The sequence below is a fragment of the Lathyrus oleraceus genome, chromosome 5, assembly GCF_024323335.1.
Source record: "Lathyrus oleraceus cultivar Zhongwan6 chromosome 5, CAAS_Psat_ZW6_1.0, whole genome shotgun sequence".
Taxonomy (NCBI): Eukaryota; Viridiplantae; Streptophyta; class Magnoliopsida; order Fabales; family Fabaceae; genus Lathyrus; species Lathyrus oleraceus.
In genome coordinates, this window is record NC_066583.1 from 63,347,021 (window position 1) to 63,361,355 (window position 14,335).

At 42.2% G+C, this 14,335-nt stretch overlaps 2 protein-coding genes across 2 annotated transcripts; both read right to left on the reverse strand.

Moving 5' to 3' along the window:
- Positions 1–224: 224 nt before the first annotated feature.
- LOC127078728 (uncharacterized) lies at positions 225–2,396 on the reverse strand. The gene is made up of 3 exons (XM_051019161.1): positions 1,850–2,396; positions 633–1,639; positions 225–338 (listed from the first exon to the last, which is right to left on the reverse strand). Exons 1-3 carry the CDS (start codon positions 2,394–2,396, stop codon positions 225–227), a joined length of 1,668 nt encoding a protein of 555 aa, XP_050875118.1.
- A 1,923-nt stretch (positions 2,397–4,319) lies between these two features.
- On the reverse strand, positions 4,320–5,531 carry LOC127078729 (uncharacterized). Its single transcript, XM_051019162.1, has 2 exons — positions 4,739–5,531; positions 4,320–4,678 (listed from the first exon to the last, which is right to left on the reverse strand). Exons 1-2 carry the CDS (start codon positions 5,529–5,531, stop codon positions 4,320–4,322), a joined length of 1,152 nt encoding a protein of 383 aa, XP_050875119.1.
- Positions 5,532–14,335: the final 8,804 nt, after the last annotated feature.

Here is a 14,335-nt window from a genome sequence, read left to right on the forward strand (position 1 = left end):
TAGGAGTACCTAGGATGCATTGGGTGCCTAACACCTTCCCTTTGCATAATTACCCCCTTACCCAGATCTCTGTACCCCTTTTATTAGTTTTCTTTGCAAAACTTCTTAGGCTTTTGTTCGCTTTCTAGCCATTCCTTTGGATAAATAGAAGTGCGGTGGCGACTCTATCTTTGTATACTTTGCTTTTGATTTAGTCAATAAATCATAAGGTAATGAATACACCGCTACATGTGTGATGACGGGTCATATCCCAAGCCAAACTTGTCTCGTTTCTCTTTCCATTCCACCACTTTGCCCCAATCTTGTGCATCTTCACTTTCCATAACAACTTTAGCTCCCTGCCATGAGGCCATGGATGGTCCAGATTTCGGGACCTCCAAGGTCTATTGAATGGCCATCATGTTTACTACTTCCAAGGATTGGAAGGGTGTCTCAGTGATTTCACCATCCACCTCGATATATCGGAAAGATGTCAAGTGACTAACCAAGATATCTTCTTCTCCTCCAACCACAATCATCTTGTCATTTGTGATGAATTTTAGTTTTTGATGCAGAGTGGAGGTGACAGCACCTGCGGAGTGAATCCAGGGTCTCCCAAGTAGGCAACTGTAACCAGGATGTATATCCATGACCTGGAATGTGATGTTAAAAATAGTTGGACCCATCTTGGTTGGTAAGTCAACCTCTCCTATCACTGCCCGCCTTGAACCGTCAAAGGCTTTTACGATTAGGGTGCTGGGCTCCATACTTATCCTTTCCACTGGCAGTTTTATCAAAGTTGTTTTTGGCATGACATTCAATGAGGAACCTGTGTCTACCAACACCCTTGACAGTATAGTATCCATGCATTTCAAAGAGATGCGGAGAGCCTTGTTATGGTTCTTTCCTTCAACCGGTAGTTCATCATCATTAAAACCCAAGAAATTTCCAGTAGTTACTAAAGTTATCACGTCATCAAACTGTTCTATTGTTATGTCCTTGGTGATATGAGCGGCGCTCAATACCTTCAACAACAAATTCCTGTGTGCTTCGGAGTTAAGTAGAAGAGATAACATGGAAGTTTTGGAAGGTGTTTGGTTTAGCTGGTCCACCACCTTGTAATCGCTTTTCTTGATTATTCTCAGAAACTCCTCAGCATCCTCACGAGTGACACCAGCTTTAGGAGAAAGGTGCATGTCTTGCATCTTTTGATTAGGAATGGGGATCTGGACAGCAGCCTCCTTCCCTTTAGCTCTCTCAGAAGTATCAGCAGTTCTTGGTGCGAACACTCGGCCGCTGTGCGTCATTCCTGCTGGGTCCACAATTGAAGTTACATTTGGTTCGTTAATCATTAGAGGTTTATCTTCCTGCCCCTGCTTAAAAGCTCTGGGCTGATATATCCATGGGACTGCCTTCTCATCTTTATATTCGAATGGTGCTGGGAACTCTATCACCAACGGGCTTATAGGTATTTCTACTTTGACATCATCATAGGGGATATCTACCACGGCTATCTCTTCTTGGCGCTTGCTCTTGACACGGTAAGTTATCTGTAACTCGCCTCGATCCAGCATTTGTTGTATAAAACTCCTCAACTCTTCATTATTCTCTTCCTCAACCAGCTCTTCCAGGATCAGACCACTCTTTAGAAATTGTGCTCCTATCATGATGATAGGGGTTTGAATCTCTTCAACCTTACGGATCAATTTGCCTTCATCACTCTCCTCAATGGCACTGACGGAAGCATCCTTATGCGTCGGCATAAGGTTGGTATTCACGTTCGGGCATCTTGGAGTGAAAGAAACGGCCTTGGCTTCGATCAAGTCTTGTACTCGATTCTGAAATGCGAAACAGTTTTCCAAAGTATGACCAGGTGCTCCCATGTGAAATTCACAATGGGCATTAGCGTCGTATCCAGGTGGATACGGAAAAACAGCTGGTTTTAACTCCCTCAATGTTAGAAGGCCCTCCTTCTGCAGATATGGGAATATCTGACTATAAGGTACTGGTAGAGGATCAAGTTGTCTTCTTGGAGGTCTTGGCTTGAACTGTCTTGGTGGTGTGGTATTTTGTTGATGATGATGTTGTTGATGTTGCGGTTGATATATTTGTTGTTGCTGTATTGGCTGTTGATAGGGTATGGGTACCACGGCGGCGACTTGACCATATGAAGCTTGTTGCTTCCCTTTATAGTTCCTGGATATGGCGTTTGTTTCATCTTCTCTTTTCCTTGGGAAGCCTCCAAAATATTTCTTTGGTGCACTAGATGTTGTTACTGCTCCAGGAATATTTCCATCCCTCAACCCCTTCTCTATGCGGTCTCCAATCGTAACTAGATGTGCAAAGTCAGATGCTACACTACTTACTAATCGATCAAAGAATGGGTCCTTCAAGGTGTCCACAAATATCCCAGTCATCTCCTTCTCAGACAATGGTGGCTCTACCTGAGCAGCCAACTCTCTCCATCTTTGGGCGTATTCTTTGAATGACTCACTCTCCTTCATAGCCATCCCTTGCAACTGCATTCGGTCGGGTGTCATATCTAAGTTGTATTTGTACTGACGGAGAAATGCGTCAGCCAAATCCTCCCAACTTTGAATTCGGCCCTGTTCTAAACTCATATACCATCTCAGAGATGCTCCACTCAAACTGTCTTGGAAATAGTGTACAAGTAGTTTGTCATTTTCGGTATGAGCAGCCATTTTCCTTAAGTACATCACTAAGTGACTTCTTGGACAAGTTTGTCCTTTGTATTTCTCGAAATCAGGGGTTTTTAATTTAGCCGGGATGACTAAATTCGATACCAAACGCATGTTCATGGCAGAAGCACCGAAGATGTTATTTCCTTCTATGGCTTTGATTTTCTTTTCCAGGGCACGGAGCCTATCTGCAGCGGGATCTGAAAGTATCTTGGGCTTTGGTTGATCGGGCATATAGAATGCATCATACTGGTCATCTCCAATCTCGGATCCATGATGAGTAGACGTATCAGAAGGTTCTGCACGGTCTCCATCTCCCTTGCCTCCTACCGGTATCTGAACCAATCTCTTATTGGTGGGGACATAACTTTCGTCTTGGGGATTCGGACCTGGCGTGCCATCATTTCTTTTTGTCCTAGCTTCTTCCTCCTCGCTCCTCTCTCTCTAAGCGATAGCCAGCATTGTCTCCAACAGTTGATCCATCTTCTCCTGGATCGTATTGATGTCTGTCCTCATGGTAACCTGGTTGGCCTCAACTTGTTCTAATGTCATCTTGTATTTACTTTGTGTCTCCTACCGGTGTTGATTAGTCAGTGTGGCTGAATAAAGGGTAAAAAGGTTCGGTAAGTTTTTTGAGTTTCCATGAAGCGTGATTTATAATGAGGATGCGAATGTCATGCATATTTTATTTTTAGGGAATTTCATCACGATTGTAGTTATATTAAGCATTTGAAGAAAACATAAAGTCGGGAAATAAAAATGGGGATCATCCTCCTCTATTCAAATGTTTAAAGTGGAGTACAAAGGCATAACTGCCCAAATTGATACAGCTCAAATACTAAACTGAATATAAGAAAGATAGAAGAATCACACAGCAGTCTTTCGAGTTATGAGTTCTTCTAATTCAAACTTGAACCTCTTCACCATCCCCTCACACATCATAACAAAATGGATTACATCGGGATGTGTGCCATGTTGGTCCAATCCTTCCACTGCCTCTCTCAACCTCCAAGGTATTTCTCGGGTCGTCCAGTTGCAGAATTCTATCAAACTGTTGAGCTTTGTATGGTACCCATCTTTGTCCTCTTGCAAGAAATTGATAGTTCTCCTGAAGGTATCGTAATCCTCAATGACTTGCTCTCTTTCCCTTAGCCATATCACACTGTCTTGATGGAATGCCTCAAATCTATCTTTCCAATGTTGAGCAACTTCTCTAGCATCTTTTGCTTCTTGACATTTCTCGGCCCAAGTCGAAGGTGTGACTCGAGAAGCTTCAAGGGCTCTTTCCTTAAGTCGACGCTCGTGCTCGGCTTGGGTCTCAGCATTATGGAGGGAGATAGTGAGATCGTGTATCTTAGCCTCCAATATCTCTCTAACTTCTTTTTTCTCTTCTGTAGCTCGTAGCCACCATCGCTTATTCTTTTGGCACTCTTTCTCAACTTGTCTCAACTGCTATTTAATGGTTCCTAGGCAGTGGTCAGCTTGTTCCATGCCTACTTTCACTTTCTTTCTCTTGCGTTCTTCCTTGTCAACCTTTTCCTCAGCCGCTTCTAGCTGAGCCTTCTTCCTCTCTAGTTCCCACTTTATTTCATTTCTTTCATTTGAAACTTGCTGGAAGCTGGTCTGTAGCTCTCCATTTTCTCATCCAAGTCTTGCTATAGTAGCTCTCAACGCTTCCACTTCTTCCATGGAGACAGAGATGGGTTCTGGTGGTGGAGGTTGAGTTGGAGGATCGAGGATGAATGTCAGCTTGATCTCTTGACTTCTTCTGGTGACCCGTCGATAATAGGGTTCTCTATACCCTATGACACCCTTTCCTTTGTCTTGTCCTCTGAAGAAAACTTTTTCCCAGACTCGGATAACCCTTCTCAACGTAACGAGATCATCCATATCATGGAACACAAAACCTTCTAATAACTGGTCATCTGGCTTGTATGTGATAGGATAACCCAACTGCCTCACTGCTAAAATAGGGTTGTAGTTAATGCACCCTTTTGACCCTATTAATGGTACATTCAGAAATTATCCACAACTAGTAATTGTATCTTCCAAATTCAAACCACGAGGATACCAAATAATGGTATTTTCAGTGAGTCCTACTAGCTTTTGAGACCAGTCGTATCCATCCATCTTTTCAATTGTATCAACCTCTTTGAACACATGAGAGACAAACCATTGGTAAAGGAGTGGTATGCAACATAACATCAATCCTCCCTTCTTCTCAACGCGTAAGTGCAAGGTGTGATAAACATCTGCTAGGAGTGCGGGCACTGAACCTTCATTCTTAACCTTGACGGCCCAAAACACGCTAATAGCTGCTGCATCAATTAACTTCTCCATATTAGGAAATAACACCAATCCAAAAATAAGTAAAGCCATAATAGTATCATGGGCTTCCCACTTCTGGGCTTTAGCAAAGCTTTGAGCAATTTTCTCCAAGTACTCTTGTGGAATTCCTTGTACCTTCCCCCAAATTTTGATGTTAGGGGTTAGATCTTCGACTGGGATGCCTAATACTTCTGCCAACTCTTCGGGTTTAGGGATTTGACCTAACCCCTTGTATGGTCCCTTCTTCTGCTTAGGAGAGTCCAATATTCTTCCGAATTCTTCCAAAGTCGGGGCCAACTGGAAATCTCTAAAGAGGAGACTTCTGAATGGTGGATGATAAAACTGGGCTAGTGCGGTAATAGCATCCTTCTGTACTGGTACAGACAACAAGTGTAGAATCTTCCCATATTTGAGTGTGAATGCGTCTCGACGGATATTAGTCAACCCATCTCTGAATGCAATGAACCCCTTCATACACGGTACCTTGGCTTTGATTTGGAATGTTTTTCTCTTTCCTGACTCCATTTGTTCTTGAATGCTTAACTAACTAATTTTTTTAAATTCCCTGAAAATAAAAAGTGTGTAAATGATTTTGTTATGCTCATAATGAATGCAATATGATGTTTATGCAATGACAGGGATCCAGGTTTCAAATATATCACAAGGTTCAACTTAACAACGGTTCTATGTCTTTTACCCCACACATCAAGGATTGCTCCTAAGGTTATCCATTTTCATGATAAGAACTTAGAGTCATGGACCAAGTTCAGTCTTTCATCGCAATAATGGGCTAGCCACATTGAAATGAAAGTTCTGAATCAGTCTACTCTAAGTGGGATCCTCGTATTGTTCGAACAGGGTGTAGACCCTTCGTTTCAATACTACACGATCGCCAATCATGACGACGGACTTCAATTTAAGATGAGTTTCCCAAAGTCATGGACTGTGTTCAACGTTTCCTCATAATAATGGGCTAGCCATATTAGGATGGAAATTCTGAACAGATATACTCTAGGTGGAGTTTTCGTATTGTCCCAATGAGGTGTACACCCCTCGGTTCAATACTACACAACTCCGGGTTCTAAGTTTTTCTCGAAGCTCGGGTACAGAGCTTATCTCACAACATGTGTCAAACATCATAAATCACCCAACATAATAGCAGAATAAATTACATAGCATAAATAATACATCAAGATATACAGAAGCAAATAAAAGCGGTATTTTAACGTCCATAGCAAATTGACTAAGTTAGGCTTGACTCTCTCTTGCTTAGAGCAAAATGTCCCCAATAGAGTCGCCATCTGTCACATCTCGAAAAATATGATTCCTCGCGATGGTCGCGGAAATATTTATGTTTGAACAGAGTCGCCACCGAACTTTATTTATCCCAATGAAGGAATAGGAAAATATAGATAAAACCTTTTAAAAAATGGAATAATAGTCGTCGCAACCATATTCGAGTTCGGGAGTCGATTACGCAAGGGGAAGGTATTAGCACCCCTCACGTCCGTTGTACTCAACGGGAACCTTTTAGTCTAATTTGCTATTTGAATGTTAGTTAAATGTTATTTTCTTTCTGTCGCATCGCGCGAAAAACCGGCGGGAAAAGAAAGAAACAACAGAGACGCCACCGTGCGTTATTTATCCCAAAAGAGGGAAAGGAAACGCTCGAAGTAAACCTAGGAAAGAACATGGTCTCGCGACCAAAGAGAATGGGTTCGGGAGTCGGTTATGCGAAGGGAAGGTATTAGGCACCCTACGCATCCGTAGTACTCTACGGGATCCACGCACAAAAGGAAGGAAAATTGGTTGCTAAACACTACTCAAACTCACACACACAAAGGGCTGAAAGAAGCGAAAGAGACTGACTGAAACTGAACTCGGCAGGATGTCGCATCCTGGGCCTACTTAGTCTATCTAGCATAGACATCAGAGTCGAAGTAGTTCGGACTGGGGAACGACACATGCTCGCTAGGATGTTGCATCCTATGCATACGTATCTTCTCGGACGAGAGAAGAATCAGAGCATTCGTAGCTCGGCTGACACGCACACAAACAAACAAAACGCAGGCAAACGTGGAGCCCGACTGCCAATCACCGGACTTATGTCAGCATCCGAACCAAAACACACACAAAGAGGCAAACATGGAGCCCAAATGCCAATCACTGGACTTACATTGACATCCGAACCAAAACAACACAACAGATAGATAGGGAGTCGGGGACTCAGCCTACAACTGTCAAACACAAGCAAACAGACAGACAGCAAATACTAAGGAGTCAGGGACTCGAGCCTAGCAAAGGTCAGACAACACACACAGAAAGAAAAAGGGCACCCGGAGAGATCAGCTCAATCTCCTGCCTACATACTTCATCTGGTATGAAGATCAGGGCGATGTAGTTCCCCTACGCAGGGACAAGGATCTAGCCTAACCAGATAACAGAGGGAGACACAACTCTAGGGAGACTACGACTCGAGCCTAGATGTTGTCATGCAAAAGTCAACCCTAAGTTATGGTTTCTAGCTAAATGGCACGAGGGCCAACCTATCCTAGACAAGGCTTGCACAGGAAGCAAGGGTCTCGATTGCAACTAGGGCAAGAGAAAGGGGAGGTCTCAATCGCAACGAGGGCGAGAGAAGAGAAGGTCTCAATCGCAACGAGGGCGAGAGAAGAGAAGTTAGATGTTAGTGGTTAGTCAAACTCGGCAAGACATCGCGTCTCGTGCCTACGTATCTCATCTGAACATGAGAATCAGAGTTGCCGTAGTTCGGCCGAACAACTCTAAGCATGGCTCACACAGGAAGCAAGCCACACAGACTTGACTTGCACAGGAAGCAAGTCAAGCACAACCTACCTTGCACAAGGGCAAGTCTAAGCTAAACCTAAAGAGGCAAAGCAAACAGGCAATCACACAAAGCACACTCTATATGCATACAAGAGGCTCAAGCAAAAGGTTAGGCACTAGGGCCAACTGGAATAGGGTAAGTGTGCTCTTAACCTTGCCATTGAGAGGCTAAGGTGAAGCAAATGAAAGGAGATGAGGGGTGTGCCTCATTGCTTCTATCCCTAATTAGGGAGAGCATCAAATAATAGAAAGTGGGGGAGTTCAGAAAGATGGAACTCTTTCCCCATTATTGACTCGATAGATCTTGGGTTTTTATCTCAGTGCTTCAACCATGTAATGGGAGCAAAGAGAGGACACACTGAATAGTGGGGGATAGGCTACTTATCCCTACCTTCCACCAATTGCCTTACTTGAAGGACTTTTCCTGCTTGGGACAATTTTAAACAAACACAGGCATTGCCTCTTAAGGAGGACTTCAGACAGTTTGCCCGGTCAAATAACAGACCGGGTCTCCAGACTACATGAAGAAGAAAGGTTTATACCTCAAAGTAATTGCTAAAAAGCAAAGCAAGCAACTAAAGCAACTAAAGTGTACCTGAAAAAGTCAAACTTATTAGTAAACAAGTCAACAGTTCAAAGCAAAAGGAATGAATAAACAGTCAACCACAGGAGGTCAATTGGGCAAAGCAAGACTCAAACACATGAGTCAAACCATCTACAAAACAAAGGTTAGTTCATATGTGAACAAATCCAATCACATTTGTATGATCTCAATGGCAATGGTGCTTAACCTGAAACAGGAACTCAATAGTAAGCACAAAAGTCCACTAGGACTAGCCTAGGGTCAAGGATGAAAGAAAAAAAGTCAAGGCAGCAAGGAAAAGTCAACCAAAACCAAAGTCGAACATTTTAGAAGCTATCACAATTGGGCCCACATTCAAATCATGCATTATTATCATTTCATATGCAAAGGAATGCAAATCATGGCAAGAAAGAGCACAAATAGGTCAACAGCAAGATTTCATTCAAAAGTCAAACCAAACAATCTCAAAAATTATCAAATAAATCACACTCAATCCTAACATCTAGCATGGCAAGCATGTCAAATTTCATTGCATTTGGATGAGAGGAAGGCAGTCAAGTAAAATCATGAAGTCAAACCAAATTCAAGCATGTACAAAGAAAGTCAACAAGCATGGGTCAACTTCAAAAAATCATATCAAATTGAAAACAGATGAGAAATGAATGAGATTACCACCAATGCAAAGCTTGAGATGTCTAGTTGTCACATATGAAATTTCAAGATCATACAATATGTTATGAGCATTTCCCAAATGATATGGCAATGTGTAGCACAAAAAGTCAACCATGGACTAGGCAGGGAAGAAAATTCTCAAATAAATTGGAAACAGAACAATTAATTCCAGGAAAATTCATACATCAACTAGACATATAAAGGATCAATCATGCAAAATTTGGGGTCATTTGGATGTAAGGAAGCATGTGAACAAAAATTGTGAAATTGCATGTCATTCATGTAACACCAAATGCAACACATAACTTCAAAAATTTGTAACTCGCAAACCACAAATGGGAAATCTACAAACTCTATATGGAAACAAAGGTCAAGGAGTCTAGTTTCATCACAAAAAATTTCAGGCCCAAAGGATATGACATGAGTATTTCACAATTGAAATGGCACAATGTATCATTTATGCATACATGTCAAGAAAATAATTACCATAAAAAATCCAAACAATGAAAAATTCATTAAAAATCCCAATTAAAAACTAGACTCAATCATGAACATTGTGGAAAAAACCTCATGATTTTTTTGAGTTGAAATGAATAAAAAATTATTTTACAAAATGGATGAACAAATGATACATTGTGCCATTTCAATTGTGAAATACTCATGTCACATCCTTTGGGCCTGAAATTTTTTGTGATGAAACTAGACTCCTTGACCTTTGTTTCCATATAGAGTTTGTAGATTTCCCATTTGTGGTTTGCGAGTTACAAATTTTTGAAGTTATGTGTTGCATTTGGTGTTACATGAATGACATGCAATTTCACAATTTTTGTTCACATGCTTCCTTACATCCAAATGACCCCAAATTTTGCATGATTGATCCTTTATATGTCTAGTTGATGTATGAATTTTCCTGGAATTAATTGTTCTGTTTCCAATTTATTTGAGAATTTTCTTCCCTGCCTAGTCCATGGTTGACTTTTTGTGCTACACATTGCCATATCATTTGGGAAATGCTCATAACATATTGTATGATCTTGAAATTTCATATGTGACAACTAGACATCTCAAGATTTGCATTGGTGGTAATCTCATTCATTTCTCATCTGTTTTCAATTTGATATGATTTTTTGAAGTTGACCCATGCTTGTTGACTTTCTTTGTACATGCTTGAATTTGGTTTGACTTCATGATTTTACTTGACTGCCTTCCTCTCATCCAAATGCAATGCAATTTGACATGCTTGCCATGCTAGATGTTAGGATTGAGTGTGATTTATTTGATAATTTTTGAGATTGTTTGGTTTGACTTTTGAATGAAATCTTGCTGTTGACCTATTTGTGCTCTTTCTTGCCATGATTTGCATTCCTTTGCATATGAAATGATAATAATGCATGATTTGAATGTGGGCCCAATTGTGATAGCTTCTAAAATGTTCGACTTTGGTTTTGGTTGACTTTTCCTTGCTGCCTTGACTTTTTTTCTTTCATCCTTGACCCTAGGCTAGTCCTAGTGGACTTTTGTGCTTACTATTGAGTTCCTGTTTCAGGTTAAGCACCATTGCCATTGAGATCATACAAATGTGATTGGATTTGTTCACATATGAACTAACCTTTGTTTTGTAGATGGTTTGACTCATGTGTTTGAGTCTTGCTTTGCCCAATTGACCTCCTGTGGTTGACTGTTTATTCATTCCTTTTGCTTTGAACTGTTGACTTGTTTACTAATAAGTTTGACTTTTTCAGGTACACTTTAGTTGCTTTAGTTGCTTGCTTTGCTTTTTAGCAATTACTTTGAGGTATAAACCTTTCTTCTTCATGTAGTCTGGAGACCCGGTCTGTTATTTGACCGGGCAAACTGTCTGAAGTCCTCCTTAAGAGGCAATGCCTGTGTTTGTTTAAAATTGTCCCAAGCAGGAAAAGTCCTTCAAGTAAGGCAATTGGTGGAAGGTAGGGATAAGTAGCCTATCCCCCACTATTCAGTGTGTCCTCTCTTTGCTCCCATTACATGGTTGAAGCACTAAGATAAAAACCCAAGATCTATCGAGTCAATAATGGGGAAAGAGTTCCATCTTTCTGAACTCCCCCACTTTCTATTATTTGATGCTCTCCCTAATTAGGGATAGAAGCAATGAGGCACACCCCTCATCTCCTTTCATCTGCTTCACCTTAGCCTCTCAATGGCAAGGTTAAGAGCACACTTACCCTATTCCAGTTGGCCCTAGTGCCTAACCTTTTGCTTGAGCCTCTTGTATGCATATAGAGTGTGCTTTGTGTGATTGCCTGTTTGCTTTGCCTCTTTAGGTTTAGCTTAGACTTGCCCTTGTGCAAGGTAGGTTGTGCTTGACTTGCTTCCTGTGCAAGTCAAGTCTGTGTGGCTTGCTTCCTGTGTGAGCCATGCTTAGAGTTGTTCGGCCGAACTACGGCAACTCTGATTCTCATGTTCAGATGAGATACGTAGGCACGAGACGCGATGTCTTGCCGAGTTTGACTAACCACTAACATCTAACTTCTCTTCTCTCGCCCTCGTTGCAATTGAGACCTTCTCTTCTCTCGCCCTCGTTGCGATTGAGACCTCCCCTTTCTCTTGCCCTAGTTGCAATCGAGACCCTTGCTTCCTGTGCAAGCCTTGTCTAGGATAGGTTGGCCCTCGTGCCATTTAGCTAGAAACCATAACTTAGGGTTGACTTTTGCATGACAACATCTAGGCTCGAGTCGTAGTCTCCCTAGAGTTGTGTCTCCCTCTGTTATCTGGTTAGGCTAGATCCTTGTCCCTGCGTAGGGGAACTACATCGCCCTGATCTTCATACCAGATGAAGTATGTAGGCAGGAGATTGAGCTGATCTCTCCGGGCGCCCTTTTTCTTTCTGTGTGTGTTGTCTGACCTTTGCTAGGCTCGAGTCCCTGACTCCTTAGTATTTGCTGTCTGTCTGTTTGCTTGTGTTTGACAGTTGTAGGCTGAGTCCCCGACTCCCTATCTATCTGTTGTGTTGTTTTGGTTCGGATGTCAATGTAAGTCCAGTGATTGGCATTTGGGCTCCATGTTTGCCTCTTTGTGTGTGTTTTGGTTCGGATGCTGACATAAGTCCGGTGATTGGCAGTCGGGCTCCACGTTTGCCTGCGTTTTGTTTGTTTGTGTGCGTGTCAGCCGAGCTACGAATGCTCTGATTCTTCTCTCGTCCGAGAAGATACGTATGCATAGGATGCAACATCCTAGCGAGCATGTGTCGTTCCCCAGTCCGAACTACTTCGACTCTGATGTCTATGCTAGATAGACTAAGTAGGCCCAGGATGCGACATCCTGCCGAGTTCAGTTTCAGTCAGTCTCTTTCGCTTCTTTCAGCCCTTTGTGTGTGTGAGTTTGAGTAGTGTTTAGCAACCAATTTTCCTTCCTTTTGTGCGTGGATCCCGTAGAGTACTACGGATGCGTAGGGTGCCTAATACCTTCCCTTCGCATAACCGACTCCCGAACCCATTCTCTTTGGTCGCGAGACCATGTTCTTTCCTAGGTTTACTTCGAGCGTTTCCTTTCCCTCTTTTGGGATAAATAACGCACGGTGGCGGCTCTGTTGTTTCTTTCTTTTCCCGCCGGTTTTTCGCGCGATGCGACAGCTGGCGACTCTGCTGGGGATAATAAGTTGACCTATGCTGGTCCATTTTCCCTGAGCGAGTCTCTCCTAGCGCTCTCTAGGATTAGGGTTTTGGTTGCTTTGTGCTGTTATTTTTTGCATTCATTGTATATATGTGCATTTATCGTTTGCATTTATTGTGTACACTTATGTTTGCATTCATATTCATTATTCTTTCTGCCTGGCTGGTTGTCTGTTTTCTTTGTGGGGTGGGAGTCAGTTGAGATGAGTTCTATACCCGAACTCGAGTGCACTCTAGGATAGGAGAATGGCATAGTCTTGTTGACTGGTGTGGAGTATTCCTTAGCCAGTTGACTTGCGAGTCCATTCACTTGGTGGAGGTCGTGTTGAACTAATAATGTCACACAAGTTATTTGTGGTTAGGCATTATTCTTTCAATCATGTGCCGCAGAAGCCAAGGACCATAGTTTACCAAACCCATCTTGGCCTATTTTTAGGACCGTAGTGCGGAGGTCGTTCAGATGTCAGTTCTGATACGATTGTTACGCGATACTACACTCATAAGAGTTTCTCTTGAGAATATTCTTGGAATACGAGTATTCGTTCCTCCGATAATATTCGAAAGATGGAACGATGATTATGGGAACCTCTGATAGAACATGTTTGGCAGGTTTAAACCCTAGTACACTCCCTTTGGGTGGTTCTTAACCGAGACTCCATGCTCGTGACTCTCAACAAACCCATGATTCGTGGTTGAGTCGTTCAAACATTGTTAATATCAATGGATCCCGGATCAGGTGTAAAACCTAAATCCACCAAAGCGGCTGGTTGATATTAAGGATGTTTGAGCTGGTTCAGGTACCGTTAATATCAATGGAACTTGGGTGTCGATAAGGTGAAAACCTAAATCCACCAAAATGGATGATTGATATTAGGGATACAATGAGCTTTCCCACGACCTTTGTTTGGCGTGCTTTGCTTGATCCTTGAGTGTGATTGTTGCATTCATGCATTCATACATTCATCTGCATCCATATCGTCAGAAAAAAAGAAGATTTTCAAGGAACTCAAAGGAGCTTATCTGCAAAAAATTTCAAAACATGAAAAAACCGGGAAAATTTTTTCACCTGATATATTTGATGAGATATTCTCATATATGATCAAAATGCTAAATATTTCAAAGTTTGCAAATAAAACCCTCGAGTTCCTTTGAAATAAAAAACAAGCATATGCATAAACACTTCATGCATCATTTGCATCAGCGGGTGTTTTGTTCCGGTCTCCCGTCCGGTGGTCTGACCCTGCGATCTTCATTTATTTTGAAGACGCACTTTGCCGGTATCATACCAGAGCCATCTCTACCAGATTGATGGATCATCCTGAGCAAGGGAATTGTGAACTCAGAGAGATATTTTGCCAGACTTAGTGCTGTTGATGGATTTATTCCTGGTTAACCGATCCCGGGCTGGCATCGGCTACTGTTCTGGGGCATGCAATGAGCAAGGTCTGTTCAAGAGTGGAGGATTCATCCATGACGATCAACCTGAAGAAGAGAATGCTGCTATCTTGGAAAAGGACGCAGAGGACTTGAACAGTTTCATCATTCCTGGTGGTGTCTGCCACAATTGGGTCACTGTGGGC

Coding starts and splice junctions, on each gene's coding strand:
- LOC127078728 (XM_051019161.1), bottom strand. CDS start 2,396: ATGACTGGGATATTTGTGGACACCTTGAAGGACCCATTCTTTGATCGA. Junction 1,640..1,849: donor ATTTCACATGGGAGCACCTG/GTCATACTTTGG, acceptor TCATCATGATAG/GAGCACAATTTCTAAAGAGT. Junction 339..632: donor TTTTTAACATCACATTCCAG/GTCATGGATATA, acceptor GCCTCATGGCAG/GGAGCTAAAGTTGTTATGGA.
- LOC127078729 (XM_051019162.1), bottom strand. CDS start 5,531: ATGGAGTCAGGAAAGAGAAAAACATTCCAAATCAAAGCCAAGGTACCG. Junction 4,679..4,738: donor CATTATTTGGTATCCTCGTG/GTTTGAATTTGG, acceptor TACCATTAATAG/GGTCAAAAGGGTGCATTAAC.